At 48.2% G+C, this 14,361-nt stretch overlaps 2 protein-coding genes across 5 annotated transcripts in view; one reads left to right on the top strand and one right to left on the bottom strand.

Annotated features, from left to right (window-relative positions):
* Positions 1-16: 16 nt before the first annotated feature.
* On the top strand, positions 17-4,519 carry RLBP1 (retinaldehyde binding protein 1). 4 transcript variants are annotated; one of them, XM_072345292.1, is made up of 9 exons: positions 17-74; positions 718-881; positions 1,630-1,673; positions 1,912-2,040; positions 2,210-2,411; positions 2,755-2,876; positions 3,096-3,254; positions 3,608-3,718; positions 3,978-4,519. In XM_072345292.1, the coding sequence occupies exons 3-9, from the start codon at positions 1,662-1,664 to the stop codon at positions 4,134-4,136; spliced, it is 894 nt and encodes a 297-aa protein (XP_072201393.1). In that variant the 5' UTR covers positions 17-74; positions 718-881; positions 1,630-1,661; the 3' UTR covers positions 4,137-4,519. The 4 variants fall into 4 exon arrangements, with proteins under 4 accessions (XP_072201393.1, XP_072201392.1, XP_072201391.1 ...); XM_072345291.1 differs by having other exon boundaries at positions 2,755-2,933; XM_072345290.1 differs by lacking the exon at positions 17-74 and having other exon boundaries at positions 604-881; positions 2,755-2,933.
* A 1,225-nt stretch (positions 4,520-5,744) lies between these two features.
* Positions 5,745-14,361, bottom strand: part of ABHD2 (abhydrolase domain containing 2, acylglycerol lipase) — a 38,800-nt gene continuing 30,183 nt past the window's right edge. Inside the window, exons 9-11 of the mRNA XM_072345516.1 lie at positions 13,957-14,026; positions 13,020-13,104; positions 5,745-12,059 (exon numbers count right to left, since the gene is read on the bottom strand). Of these exons, the coding sequence (XP_072201617.1) occupies positions 11,863-12,059; positions 13,020-13,104; positions 13,957-14,026 (352 nt within the window). The 3' untranslated portion in view covers positions 5,745-11,862. The remainder of the gene's footprint in view (positions 12,060-13,019; positions 13,105-13,956; positions 14,027-14,361) is intronic.

The following is a 14,361-nucleotide window of genomic DNA, read 5'->3' as shown; positions in this document are numbered from 1 at the left end:
ACTTCCGTTCTGCCCCATCGCGGCGCGCCCCGCTCCCCGCCCGGCAGCGGGTTCGAATCCCGCGTGCGGCGCAGGTGCGTGAGGGGCGGGGGGCGGGACGATGGCCGGGCACAAAGCGCCCATTGAGGTCCCCCTGGCGGAGCTGTGCTGGTCGCTGCGAAGGGTTTCACGTGGGCACGATCCGCTGGCGCCAGGCCGGGCACGGGGCACGAGGAGCCCAACGCAGCGTTAGCAATCCCTAAATCCGCGTGTTACAAAACATGCCTTGTGTAAGACCCCGCTCCCCCAAATCCCCGGAGCGCGGCCAAGGCCCGGCCTCAATGTGCTCCTGTTCTCACTTCCCATCACAGCTTCACCCACAGGGCTGGGGGAGCACGTGGTGTGGCACCGACCCCACCAGGACACCCCCAAAGGTTGGGCCGCCATCCCCGTGGCTCTCCCCCCACGTTGTGCCCACATCCCAAGGGCTGACCATCCCTGCACCTCACCCGGCTCCTGGGGCCGAGGCAGGGGGTGGCACGCTGCCCACCCTTGGCCCCACACTAATGAGCACAGTTACACAATGGGAAGCTTTTATACACCCTTAATCGGGCCCAGCATCCCGCCCCTCTGCGCGCCCTGCCGGCCCTCCTGCTCCCTCCTTCCCCTCTCCCCATCGGCCTTTTGGAAGGTTTTAGTGGGGTTTCCTGCTTGGTTTACGTGGACTTAATTATAAAGCTGCGGTGAGTTGATGCCTTGTGACGGCCTAATCCCAACCCGGTGACTCTACAAAGCTTTCGCTGGGATTTCGTGCTGCTCCACTCCAGTCCTGCTGCCCAGCCCTGCTCCAGCCGCCCCCAGGCCATCAACCTTCACGGACGGTTTGGCATTCCCTGACCCTGGTGAGTATGGGGACAGTGCACACCCCAAACATTGGCGTTGGATGCTGTAACCTGGACTTCTCCTGACCTCCAGAGATGGGTTTGATTTTGAGGTCTCAAATAATGGGGTGCTTGTGGGGGAAACCTGGGAGGCATTGGGACACATGGCAAAGACATCTCTGACGCGGGCTGAGCAGCGGGATGGGTGCTGGGCTGGTGATGAGGAGGGTGGCCTTCCTCCTCATTTGCCTGCATGAAGGGGAAGAAGACGAAGGCAATTGCCTGAAGGTTTTCTGCACTGCCCTCAAGCGAAGGTGCAGACAGCAAGCCTTGGAGTGGTGAGGGAAGAGCCCAAGGACCAAGGGTAGCACTTGAGACCCCATTTGCTCAGTAGGACTGTGGCAGTGCCAGCGTTTCCTGAGCCAGCATAAGGTCCATTGGCAACCATGGGACAGCCCAACAAGACAGGTCTTTGATATCTGTCCTATGCTGCTCTGGATGCAGGCAGAGGTGAGCTCACGAGGCTGTGGGTCTGCAGAAACCACAGAAATCCAGGGATGCCTCTGCCCACAGTTTCCCATCAAAAGGGAAGAAGACATCAGATGATCAATACTCATTTATGCTGCAAACAGTTCTGGTGTTTCTCAAGCACTCTCACTGTCCATCAGGCTTCTAGCACATCCTCTGTGGGGACAGGGTGAGAGGGATGGGGCACCAAGATTGCCAAGTCTTCAAATACCCACAGGTAATCCCTCCTTCTCTCTTCCAGTGTCCTGCAGCTGATCAAGGCTAAAAGAAGACATGTCTGCAGTTGTGAGTACTGTCCCGTCCCTATCCCATTGCACCCCTATCCCACTGCACCCCTATCCCATTGCACCCCTATCCCATTGCACCCCTATCCCACTGCACCACTCGGGTGCTACTCTGTCCTTCCCTAGAGTGATGTGCAAAGCACTGGGGCTGTTCCCAGCCTTGTGAGGCAGGTGGGCAGGGAGATGGGGGGGTTGTCAGCAGAGGATGCCTGATGCCCCTCATCCTCTCCTTGCCCCAGACGGGCACCTTCCGCATTGTCTCGGAAGAGGAGCAGGCGCTGCGTACGAAACTGGAGCGTCTCACCACCAAGGACCACGGCCCAGTTTTTGGGAGGTGCCAGCAGATCCCCCCTCACACCCTGCAGAAGGTGAGGCACGGTCCTACTGCGAGTAGGTCATGGGGGTTATGTGCTCTGACCACTCTGCTTTTTAGTGCCAAAATGAACCCTAGGCTGCTGGGTCTGGTGGGCTTGTGGGGTGCTCAGGTCCTCAGGGCATTGTGTGGGCGCTGAAGGTCCCATCCCCACTCTCCCCCAGGCGAAAGATGAGCTGAATGAGACGGAGGAGCAGAGGGAGGCAGCAGTCAGAGCGCTGCGGGAGCTGGTGCAGGAGCGGGCCGGCAGTGAAGATGTCTGCAAGGCAGTGGCTGAGAAGATGCAGGGGAAGGACGATTCCTTCTTCCTCCGCTTCATCCGTGCCCGCAAGTTTGACGTGCACAGGGCCTACGACCTGCTGAAAGGTGGGGGTCCTCTGTCAGCCCCTTGCCTCTTACCAGTACCTCCCAGCACCCTCAGTCCCTGGGCTGGGCTGGCAGGGACAGGGAGCAAGGAGACCATTGGCTGGGTCCCACTCTGCTCCTGTTTGCTTCTGCCAGGCGGATAATGAGTTGCAATTATCAGTGCTGGCTCCCAGATGAGCTGTTTTGTTCACCCAGATTTTCCCAGGATGTTTCCATATTTCGTGCCCACACGGTGCCAAGTGGGGGCGGGGGGAGGTGGCAGAGCAGGGAGCTCCCCCAGCACTCTCCTGGCTCCCTGATGTGCAGGCAGCTGCTGTCCTGCCCAGCTCCTGTCTCTCCCCAGGCTACGTGAACTTCCGCCAGCAATACCCTGAACTCTTTGACAACCTGACCCCCGAGGCCGTGCGCAGCACCATCGAGGCGGGCTACCCCGGCATCCTGTCCAGCAGGGACAAATACGGCCGGGTAGTGATGCTCTTCAACATCGAGAACTGGGACTATGAGGAGATCACCTTTGATGAGGTCAACTCAGCCATTGCTCCCTGAACAGTTCTGCTCCTGGGGTTGTCCCGCTGAGCAGAGCATCCCTTATACACACGTTTGTATGGGCGCACATAACCCCCATCCATCCAGGTTTATGCAGTCACACTAATAGCAGACCCTGCTGTCTCTCCTCTCCACCAGATCCTTCGTGCCTACTGTGTTATCTTGGAGAAACTGCTGGAAAATGAAGAGACCCAGATCAACGGGTTCTGCATCATCGAGAACTTCAAGGGCTTCACCATGCAGCAGGCATCAGGGATCAAACCCTCTGAGCTCAAGAAGATGGTGGACATGCTACAGGTGAGGTGGAGAAGACTGTGCCCAGGGCTAGCAGGGGTTTTGGATTGCCACTACACTGCTACCATAAGAAAACATCACGGAGAGTCCATTTTCCATGTGATCTTGTGAAATGGGACTGATGAGCCATCTGGGAGGCTCTGAAGCTTCCCCTGGTGCTCTGAGGAGTGAGACAGCTGCTCCTCTGGGATCCTGTTGTTCATCAGAATAAGAAAGGGATGATGGAAGGGAAAATGAGAGGCTGGGGAAGGGGAATGGCAACAGTGCCAAGGTTTCTTTTGCTGTCCTGCCTCCTCTCCTGTCTTCTTGTGGCCAGCACAATCTGTAACCAGCCATGTCTGGGTTTGGCATCGTAGGACTCCTTCCCCGCGCGGTTCAAGGCTGTTCACTTCATCCACCAGCCCTGGTACTTCACCACTACCTACAACGTGGTCAAACCGTTCCTGAAGAGCAAACTGCTGGAGAGGGTGAGTGTGGAAAGGGGCCTAGCAGCAGAGGCCGGGTAAAGCAGTGCGACTGGGGGGAAATCTCACAGCTTTCAGAGACACAGGGACAAGCTTGGGTTGAGAGAAATGCTGGGTGAGCTGGGCACCTCCCCTGGGAAGGGGAGTCTGCTGCTGGGCAATGAGAAAGGCAGGCAGCCCATCAGATCAGCACTAGGGACCCTTGGCCACTTCTTTGTTGTGAACAGTCACCTGTCTCTGCTGAGGGTTCCTCTCGTGCCAGGTGTTTGTGCACGGCGAGGAGCTGGAGTCCTTCTACCAGGAGATCGACGCTGACATACTGCCAGCAGACTTCGGTGGCAACCTGCCCAAGTACGATGGCAAAGCAACTGCAGAGCAGCTCTTTGGGCCCCGCATTGAGGCTGAAGACACGGCGCTTTAAGATGGAGTTACTCCCCTCCTCCTGTAAAGTAAGATCAGAGGTGGTCCCGTAACCCCAATCAGCTCCATACTGTAGCAATGGATGAGTGACTACACGCAATGAGCTGCTCTGGGTGTGTTGCTCCACATCAGTTCTGGTCCCCAAACTTGGCAGCGGGCTGCCTGGCAGTGGTTGGGATGCAGCACATGCCTGACTCCTCTCCAGCCATAGCCTTTACTTCTGTGGGGCAATGAAGCCAGAGAACACTGTCTCCACAGCCAGTTCTAACGTGCCCGCAGCTGGTCACTGGGGAGCAACACAGCCAGAAGCTGCCATGGCAGAAGCCCCTGCCAGGGGCTGACTGAAATGTGTATGCAGAGAAATAAAGAAGCATTTAACAGCAGAACTCCTGTGTGTCTCAGGCCTCGGTTCTGATACAGTGCTACCAAGAGCAAGCAGTAGCACAGGCAGAGCTGAGAGCCCAATACTTACTCTGCAGGGCAGACAGGGAGGAAGAACAGCAATCACTGAGGGCAGGAGATGAATGCTAGCCACACAACAGTGGAAGACACACAGAACGTACCCTCCTAAATCCTCTAAAAGCCTTAACAAAGCCGCCTCTCCTAGCACTGCGCCTGGCAGGGAGCTCAGATCTGAGTAGTGCAGGTCAGAAAAGCTCCATGAAAAGTAACCAAGGAGGGCAGGGAAGGGCACAGTGGATCAATGAGGAGAGGAAGCACCTGTAGCTCGGAGTCAGCAAGAGGCAGATAACAGTATAAGCAAGAGGTGGAAGTATATCCCTGCCAGGGAAAGCAAAGTGTTCTGGGTTATGAACCAGAAGCTTTGAGGTGATGAAGCAAAAAAGAGGCTCATGCAGGAGCCGATCAGATGCTGGACTTCTCACTTGGCCATCAGCCATGAGAGCAGCAGGGCTTAGAGAAGAGCAAAGGGCTGCTGCCTGCCCAGGACTTGGTGGTTGCCTCCCCCATAACCCTGTCAGTGCAGCACGCCTCTTTTTCCCTCCCCCAGCTCTGCAGTTGCACACAAATGCCTTTCATTAGCAGAGCAAGGACCAGAGCTCATCCGCAGCCAGCCGAGGTGCAGGGTGCTGACAAGAGCTGCATTCATCAGGGCACTGGGCTCAGGCTCAAACCAAACAGGATGTCTGTTCTGAAGCTGCCGGGAGGATGGGGCCTGTCTGGGCAGACGACTAGGGTTAAATCCATCTTCTCCAGCCCCAGCCGATTCACAGAGCAGCACGGGACACACAGCGGTTCCCAGCCTGGGGCTGTGCCAGGTTTGTGCTGCGAGGGCCAGGAAAAGGATTGCAAGGCACCTCTGGCCGTGCTGGGCTCTCTACAGGGCCAGCAGCTCCAGGGGAACAAGGTGTGACAACCATCCAAGCTTGTGCAAACATAACAGCTTGCTTGGGTGGCAAAGCAATCTCACCTCATTTGCAAGATAAACAACCCAAGACAGTGTCACAGCAACACCGCTCTTCGTGCTGCAGTCCTTGTTCTGCTTCCTAGGACAAAAAGCAGAGGAAGGCTCCAACTGGGGTAGTGAGGGCTGGCACTTTATCTGTTGAGACATTCCCACCACCAAAAACACCGTATGCAGCCACTCGACTGGCTTCAATAAGTCCTTTATTTTTAAATAAAGAAATCCCACTGAATCAAAGATAACAAAAATTACATTTTTGTTTTGCGACGACCTCCATTTTTACATCACACAGAAGAACAAAAATTAAAGAAAAAAAATAATAATAATCAAGGACACTGTTTTATATATATTTATATATATATATATATATCATTTTTAAAGGTAAACATCAGCAGATATAGAAAAATTGCATTGCTAGTTGCAAATCATCTCCCCTGCAGCTGTCAGCTTCAGAGAATGTGACTCAGAACATGGCAGCAGGAGGGTATCTCGGTACACAAGCTTTATCAGGGCAGCATTTAGAGATTGTTCCGGAGCATCACTTTGCCAAATTGAGAACATTTTCACAGTAAACCGCTCACCGAGAACGTCAGAAGTCACTCGGTCTGTTCTAACACGGCTGCATGGGCAACACGAGAAGAGCACAGGCCTGCCTTTCTGAGGGCTCCACGCACCCCCTCCAGTTTGGCATTGCAGAGACAGGGCTCCTCTTGCAAAGAGGTTAAAGCTTCCTCGAGAATTTCTAGCTATCTGTCATTGGGAAACAGGGACGAGCTGTCAGAAAACACGTTCCTTTGGAAAGCGGCTGGCTCGGGCTGAGCAGTGTTTGGTTCTATCAAACACGGGTCGTGTTTTTTGTTTTAAAGGACTTGCCATCAGAAGGGTCAGCATCCAAGCAAAGCTGTCATGGAGATCCTAGAAGGAAATTCTGCATCTAATCAAAGCTCTTGCATGTCTGGTGACAGATGATGCAAGCTTGTCATTCAGACAACAGCAGAAAGGCTTTGCGTAGAGCCACCTAGTGGGACTGCTCCTCAACGGCATTAAAATCACCTAGGTTAGACAAGGCCATAGGGTGAGGAAAATCAGTCTTATCCACGAGGTACACAGGGCTGGAGCTTTTTGAGAGTGTTATCAGACAGACATGGAAAAGGTTGAAACCAACAGATCCAACCTGATAAATGCTGCCCTGGATTGCAGTGTTTTTGTCTGTTGATTAACCGGCAAAATCAAGAGTGTTCAAAAACAAGGTGTTCAAAACGGAATCGTTCAGGATAATCCCACAAACCTTTTTGCTACAGTGTGGAGAGCTGGCAACTGCTTGGACTCATCGACAGCACTTACATCTGAGCTTCCTTAAGAGCTTAGAGAAGTCCAGGCCACTGTAAGAGATACTCCCAGCAATTAAAAAGGAGTTACAAGGCGGCCCTTCCTTGGGTCTGTGCTGCTTAGTGCCACTCTCAGCTTGGATAAAGCTCAGGAAGCCCTGACACCAAGATGAACTGTTTGATTTTTGCCTGGGATTAGAAACCTTGAAGGAAACACTGCACGAGTCACTGTGGCTCTGGGACCTGCCCAACCAACAGACCTGCCAGAATAAGGACACAGAGCAGGACTTGACATGACACTCTTCACAACGAATGACTTACACAGGCAGCACAAGACTAGGGCCTTTTCTGATCTCCTTGGAAAAGGCTGTGAAGAATTTCAATGAACTGCAGACAGATATTATATTACTTTAAAAAAACATCACCCAAATCAACTTGGAAGCAACCCAGGTGACTGAACTGTTTGGCAATGAATTCCTGAAGGTACTGCTCTGATCTTTTGAGCTGTAGCCATCTTCAGCTACGCTGCTGAAGAGTTGATAGACACTAGAACTTTGGGGCTGTATGGTAGAAAATCACATATTAAGCTAACCCTCCCTCTATGACTTAATCCCTATGGCCAGAGGCAAACTTGAGGAGCAGAGCTAAAAGATGATCCACTGCTTATATACACTGCTATTTTAAGCATTAGAATAGACTGTAGCGAGTCGTAGGCTGCCCACAAAGTCCTTTAAGTCAGCACACACTGGTACAGTGTGCATCGCCAGAGGTGTCTCACTGCTTGGTGTCTGAGAAATCCTTACTAGAAAGCAAAGCCCCAGAGCTCTGACAGAGCTGTTACTGAAAGTCTCTAGATATGCTGATGTCAAAGGAGAAGAAAAAGGGCAAGGCACCACGTGTCAAAAGGGCTGTGGTCCAGGAACTTGTGACAGACCCGGGACAGATGACACACAAGTAGCTTGGCTAAATTCAATATTGGAGATAATAGTTCCTAATGTCCTTGCTTAACGCCCTGCCTTTGTAACCTGCATCTTCATAAACAAAGACCTGCAGAAAAGCAAACAGGAAGGTTCAAGTGTGTCTTTACAGCACTACCACAACACTGCTGATCCATCTGAAAACACCTTCCATTTAGACTCCAACAAAAGGATCATTAAACATGCTGGCAGACCTCATGTAACAGAAGCTGCAAGTTCCTTGGTTTCAGCACAAGCAGGTCCCAGCTGCTCACCTACAAGCTTCAGATCTCTCCAGACACTGAGATGGTGGTTGGACCAGCCTAACCACTAACAAAATAACAGTTCTGCACCTTGCTATCTGATCGAGAGAGTCCTTATTCAAGTGCTGCTTACAGTGATGGGAAGAGAGGTCTATGCTACATGAAAACAAATGAAGAGCTCTGCTAATGCATTTTCTAATCTCACCCTGGAACTAAACAGAGCACAAGACGGATTCATCACGCTGGAGGCTTCAACTGCACTACAAGGCTACACTGTAATGATCTAGAAGAACACGCTTTGACAACCTCATTTGTTTTGACATGAGATGAAAAAGACGGCTTCCCCTCGAAGATGAAAAATTCATATTGCATTTAGGGTTCACTGGGCAAGTGAAGACCTTTTGCTGACATCACAGAAGTAGTATTGCCTTATTTTGGGAGAGAAAAGTATTTCAGGTTAGGATCGGACAAAGTCCCATCCCATCTGTTCTACTGGCATTAGATGTCATTGCCAGGCATTGTCAGAAGCAAAATTGAGCACTGGATTTCCTTTTTTTGAAGGCCTTTAGATAACATGCACTGCGGATTACCTTTCTCCTCTCCTACTGCTTCCTTGAGATCTACAAATTACTACTGGAAGTCTGACGAGTATTGCTTTGAAAAAGTAGCATCAAATTGGGTGGGATGGGGAGAATAGATTTTTACTGTATCCACTTACATCCAGGCTAGTAAGGCCCAGGACCCTTTGCAAGCTACGTCAAAGCTCCTCCTTCCCAAACAGGCTACTTTATAGTTGGTCAAACCATAAGCGGTATGAATAGCTGTGGATGCAAGTGGGAAGTACAAAAACACAGCTGAACTGAGCAGGACAGACCCTGTATCACTTCTCTAGTTGAAAGATTCAAAAATTCCACAGCACTTCTGAAATAGGAAGGTATGGGCTGCAGGGCAGAAAGAAAGATTAGTCCTTAAAAAAAGTCCTGAAGCAAAAATATCTCAATTCACCAAAGCTACAGCTCTCGCTGCATGAAGAACTGCCCAGATGTTTACCTTACTTGGGGAAATAGGTGCTTAAAAAGGTCTATGATTGACTGGCCATCTGCAATAGCAGCCAGATTAAAATAAAGGTGCATCTGAGGAAGTAATTTCTTCCTATCTCAGAAACAAGAAGACACTGATTCAAAACCTGGTTTGTCGAGGATGATCTCCACTACAAAAAAAGGAAGGAGGAAAAGCTCTTCAGGAAAACCTTTGCACAACAAAGCTCTGCTTTCAGATGAACTGGCATGACTTGGTGGCAAAGCGCTGTGTTCCCTCACCTCAACTCAGAAGCAAGCGAGCAATTCTTTCTCACTTGGACCTTTCGTGTTCTGGGTCAGTCAACAGCTGAACGGTTCCTTCAAGTTTGGGGTCCTGTGAAGGAAGGCAGAATTTTGATCCTCTAAAGCTGTCTGGAGCTGATAGTCATCTCACAGCACAGTAAAGCTGCACTGAGGCAGGACACAAAGCATTTCAAAGATGGTACCTCTTGCCATGGGAAGAGCAGCTTTGCTCCCTCAGGACAGACTGCTGTGACCCGTGTAAGCTACAGATGTAGTATGTTATGAAAGCTGAAACATTTCTGAAGTTGTGACCCACTGGAGAGAAAAAATATATATACCTTACACACCTAAATGTATGCTGTATCTATTTGATGTGTACAAATGCTATTTATACTCTACTTCTGTTGAAGTGAGAATATATTCACGTCACACCCTGTGAGAATTACAGGAACAGTTACTTGAGCAAAAATTTGCATTCTTTATGTGACAGATTTTACTGATATACACAGATGCAGTATGAATAAGAGGATAACACACACAAGATATCCATCAGCTAAGAATACCCTTGCTAACTCATGCCCTAAAATAGCCCTGAAGGAGCAGCCACGAGCATGATCAAGTATTGCAGTAGCTTTACTTGGCCACATCTTTCCTTTGAGGAAAAGAAAGGAAACCTGTATTTACTAACAAGGAGAGAGCCACAGTTCATTGGAACAGGCCAAGGTGTCCGGCCTAAGGCAAACTGAAAGGAATTTCCTGATATGATAATGCACCTTTGCTACAAAAGTTAGTTATTGCTTTATTAAAATAAAAACCCTACCTCTGCAACCTACTGAATGAAGTTCAGGGACAAGGCAGTCCAGAAGGCTTGTTCCCCCATATTACCACACTGAAGTCTTGCAGCTTGTTTCACTCAAACTATACGCTAAAGTGCCTGAAACACAAACCAAGGCTAAAGCAATAAAGTGCTAATTGATGCAAGAAGCGTGACGGGAAAAGAGCTTCCCTGACACTGTGATAAAGAAGTCCCGAGCATGGATTAATGAGACAAGAATATTGACAGAACAAACAATATAAAAAGATTTTCACCACAAATTTTCAGTCTCCAGATTGTCACAGAGCAACTTTCCTACCAAGGGATAAACTAGAGTCCTCAGTCTTGGCACAGACCATAACAGCCACTTGAGGGAAAAGCACGAGTGAGTATCTATCTTTCCTGCAAACAGCCAGCTATCACACTTCACATGTGGAAACTAGAAGAGGATGTCTGGGTGTGTGAGAGGAATTCGAGTGAGGAGCCAGTAAAATCCTGCAGCATTTACATAGATATGGAAGCAGTTAGACAAAGATATCATTTTAGTCACACAGGGCTAGACCCATCAGGTTCCCATCAACTGTAAGGCAAGTCATGTGTCTGAAAATCATTAAATGCTTTGAAAGTTAAGGACATGAATTTTGGTATGATCTACCCTGATACAAAGGGAGTACATCTAAATAGATACATTCTCCCCCCACAGTTTAATCCCTAACAGAGTACCTACTACAAAATATTCTTAAAACATACTGAGCTCACAAAAAGGTCCTGCAGATTCTTAGTCACTGCCTTCCATTCGGAAGCCAGAGCCAGCTTTAAAAAGCCCTGTACCAAACAAGAAATCCATTACTAAAAAATATGACTACATTTAAAAAGAAGCAAATGTGACAAGGTGACTGGTCTGGTCTTGGTGTGAAAGCATGTTTACATTGAAACATTAACTGGCATTACCAGTCTGCAGCTTTCCTCTTCCTGGAATCCCAGTATAAAGATACCCCAGCCCACAGATATCTGAAGCACGGAGAAGTTAAACATGTTTCACCTGACAACTTGTGTATCTGCACTCCTAGGAAGTAAAACATTCCCTTGAGATGGTGCAAGGCTGGTACTCCACTTGCAGTCAAGCATCTGTTTTTTCAAGCCACAATTTAGTGGCACATAGTCTGAACCACTGACTGGCCTGTGGCTTGATACAGGGTTTTTCTAGTACTGGGACAGAGAAGAATCATAGGTACCCTGCCACACCTACATAGGTACCCACCCTACACATAACTAAATGCTGCAGATCAAGTCCTTGCTCAGCTGGTGAAGTGATTTTGACATCTGAAACTTCTGCTATATCAAAGCAAGTTGTCTTCAACTCAGTAACCCTGTAACAAGTCACAGTAAGCAATCTAATTCTTCAAGCAGAGCAGTAAATTACAAACCCAAGTGACAACATAAGCAAAGACTTCCTGACCAGATATTAACCTCTGTTTTAACTCCAATTCAGAAGGAAACTTTGTGATCAAACCCCAGCCATAGGATATCAAAAGGAATGGAAACCTGAAGCAGCAGGTGAGGGAACAAAGAGTTCCCAAAGGGGGAGATATACTGAAGTGATCCAGTGTCTTTGGGTCGACTACTCCTGGCCAGATACTGCCTGCTCTGTGTCCGAGCAGTGTGACTTTGTCTTCTCCCACTGGCAGATGGCATTGGCATACTGCACCACAAGCTTATCCATCCAGGTAAGAGGCTCTGGGAATAGTACAGACCCCTCGAAAAAGCCCAGATGGCCTCCATGAAGGGGCAACACGTGCATGACATTTTCTTTTTTCTCTGTAAAAAAACAAACAAACAAATAAAGCACATAGGTTCTGAATGTTAGTATCTTGAAGCTGAGAACCAATCCATTTTAAGCTGTGATAATGAACTTGATTCTTGCTATAGATCTGAAGCAATATTATGAAGTAAGCAGAAACAAAGACCGAGGCCATGGATAATGCGAAGTCAAAAGCACATAAGCTCACAGACACAGGAACCAATTCCACCTGCCCAAGAAATGCTACTGGCAAGGCCCATGCAGCAATACACACTGCAGAAAGGTCACATCCTTCCATCTTTAATTCATACACTGGAACTAGGACCATTAGCATCACGCCAAGCTATACTAAAGCTCTGGCACATCAGCCATCCTGGTCCATGTATAGTGAGAAAATCCCTGTGCTTGGATTCACCTGGAAGCAGCTGAAGATTAATTCACCCATCATAGCTTTCAAAAAGAAAAGAATGAATCCTGTTTTTTTCCCCAAGCATATGTGTACAAAAAAACCCAACAACCAGCTCCTTCTCCTGATGATCTTCTAAAGATTATTTGCCTTTTTCTTGGCTGAAGAAAGCTGACAAAACTTCTTTTCAAAAGAGATACCTTAGCTGATTATCAAATATTGCAACTATGAATGAACTCCATCAGCAACCTCCCTTCTACTAAATCTCAGTGAGCAATGACATGAGGAAGCAATTTTTTCCACTCAGGAATGTAACCTGAATATAAACTGCTGGCAATCGACATAAACTGAAACAGCAGAAGATGCCAGAAAGAAGGATTCAAGTTCTTTTTGCTCGTGGTTGGCCTCATTAGTTCTAGCAGCTGATGTTTTAAAGGGGCTTAGTACACCTCCCACATGATTACAAGCATAAGAAGGCAAGTGGAGTTGCTTTGTAATCATGGATCATGAAGAGAGAAGGGAGATGCAGGTACACAAATATGCACTCCTGGAGCAGACTGCTTCAACATACCTGAAAGAGCTCTTGGAATTGATAGAAGGCTCTCATGCACAAGAGGGTCATCAGCAGCATTAACCAGCAGAAGAGGAACATAGATCTATATCCAGAAACACAGCAGAAGAGAAAAAAAACCTGTAAGGGGGTGCTATTTGAATTTCCATTAATTGTTAAAGCATCTTATCTTGGCTCATTTCAGACATCTTATTTCAGAGTTATCCTGTACCTGGAAAACCATCAGGAAAACAAAGACAAAAATAAAGAGTGGTGGCTTTTTACTTGTAGAGTATCCAGCAGCCCTTGAGTATTTATTTTCCAATTCAATTGTATGAAAAAAAAGAGAGAGGAGTGCAACAGAGCGAATGCAGATTGAGTCACAGATCTTCCCCATTCTAAGAAATTCAAACAGTCACACCCTTTCTGCTCTGCACTGCTTTGCACACAAGGCAACTATAGTGCCAGCTCTGTTATGGACACCTTGGTTAAAGTCCAGGAAACTCCCTTGGAGGATTTCCATCCAGTGGTTCAGCAGACTAAGAAGGAATTATCCCAGTTTTATTTCTGCAGCACTTGCTGAGCATCTGCCTTTCCAGATAGTGTCCTGTTCCTCTTTCAGAGTATCTAGTACCTTAAAGCTGCCTGCTGTATGCCACCACGTGCTTCCCACCTTATGCACCTAAACACAGAGGAGATCAGGTGATTGTGTGGTTTTATCTCGACCACTTGGACGCTACTACCTAGAGTTATATGCACTTAAGATCTTAAAGCATTTAGCACCAGCACTAGGGGTAGTAAGAACTGAAATCTTACTCCAGGATGCTATATCTGATGACTTCTAAAAGTCACTGCAAAGACAGCTGTGTCTATGTATCAGCAACAGAAACCAGCAAGCATTTTCATCTCCTGTAGAAAAAAAGAAGGTACAAAAGCAGCCTCAATTGCAAGATCTTACCCTGTGCAAGTAATGCAGGCAGCTTTCCTCTTCATAGTATTCCTTCAGGGAACTGTAGCCATGGAACTTCCTGAAAAGGACAGTGTCATTGCCATCATGTTTCTAGAACATGTGACTCCCATTTGCAAGTAAGGACATAAACACAGAGACAGGAAAGATGCCTGGATTTTTATGGATGATGCCTTTTTCCTACCCACTGCTTCTGCAAAATTCACCTTCAGCAACACCTACTGTTATGCTTTCCGTGCTTACTCAAACACTGTTACCAGGATGTGTATTTTTCTCTTATACACAGCAAGTTAATCACACAAGTTGAAATACAGCAGACTGCGAGGTGTTCTAAAACTTAAACTTGCTTTCTTCTGCACGTATGAATTACTTAATGATCTTCTTCACCCGAAAGCC

Source organism: Excalfactoria chinensis, chromosome 10 (assembly GCF_039878825.1).
Source record: "Excalfactoria chinensis isolate bCotChi1 chromosome 10, bCotChi1.hap2, whole genome shotgun sequence".
Classification (NCBI taxonomy): Eukaryota; Metazoa; Chordata; class Aves; order Galliformes; family Phasianidae; genus Excalfactoria; species Excalfactoria chinensis.
Note: the sequence above shows the minus strand (reverse complement) of the source record. Positions and strands in the feature narration are given on the sequence as shown.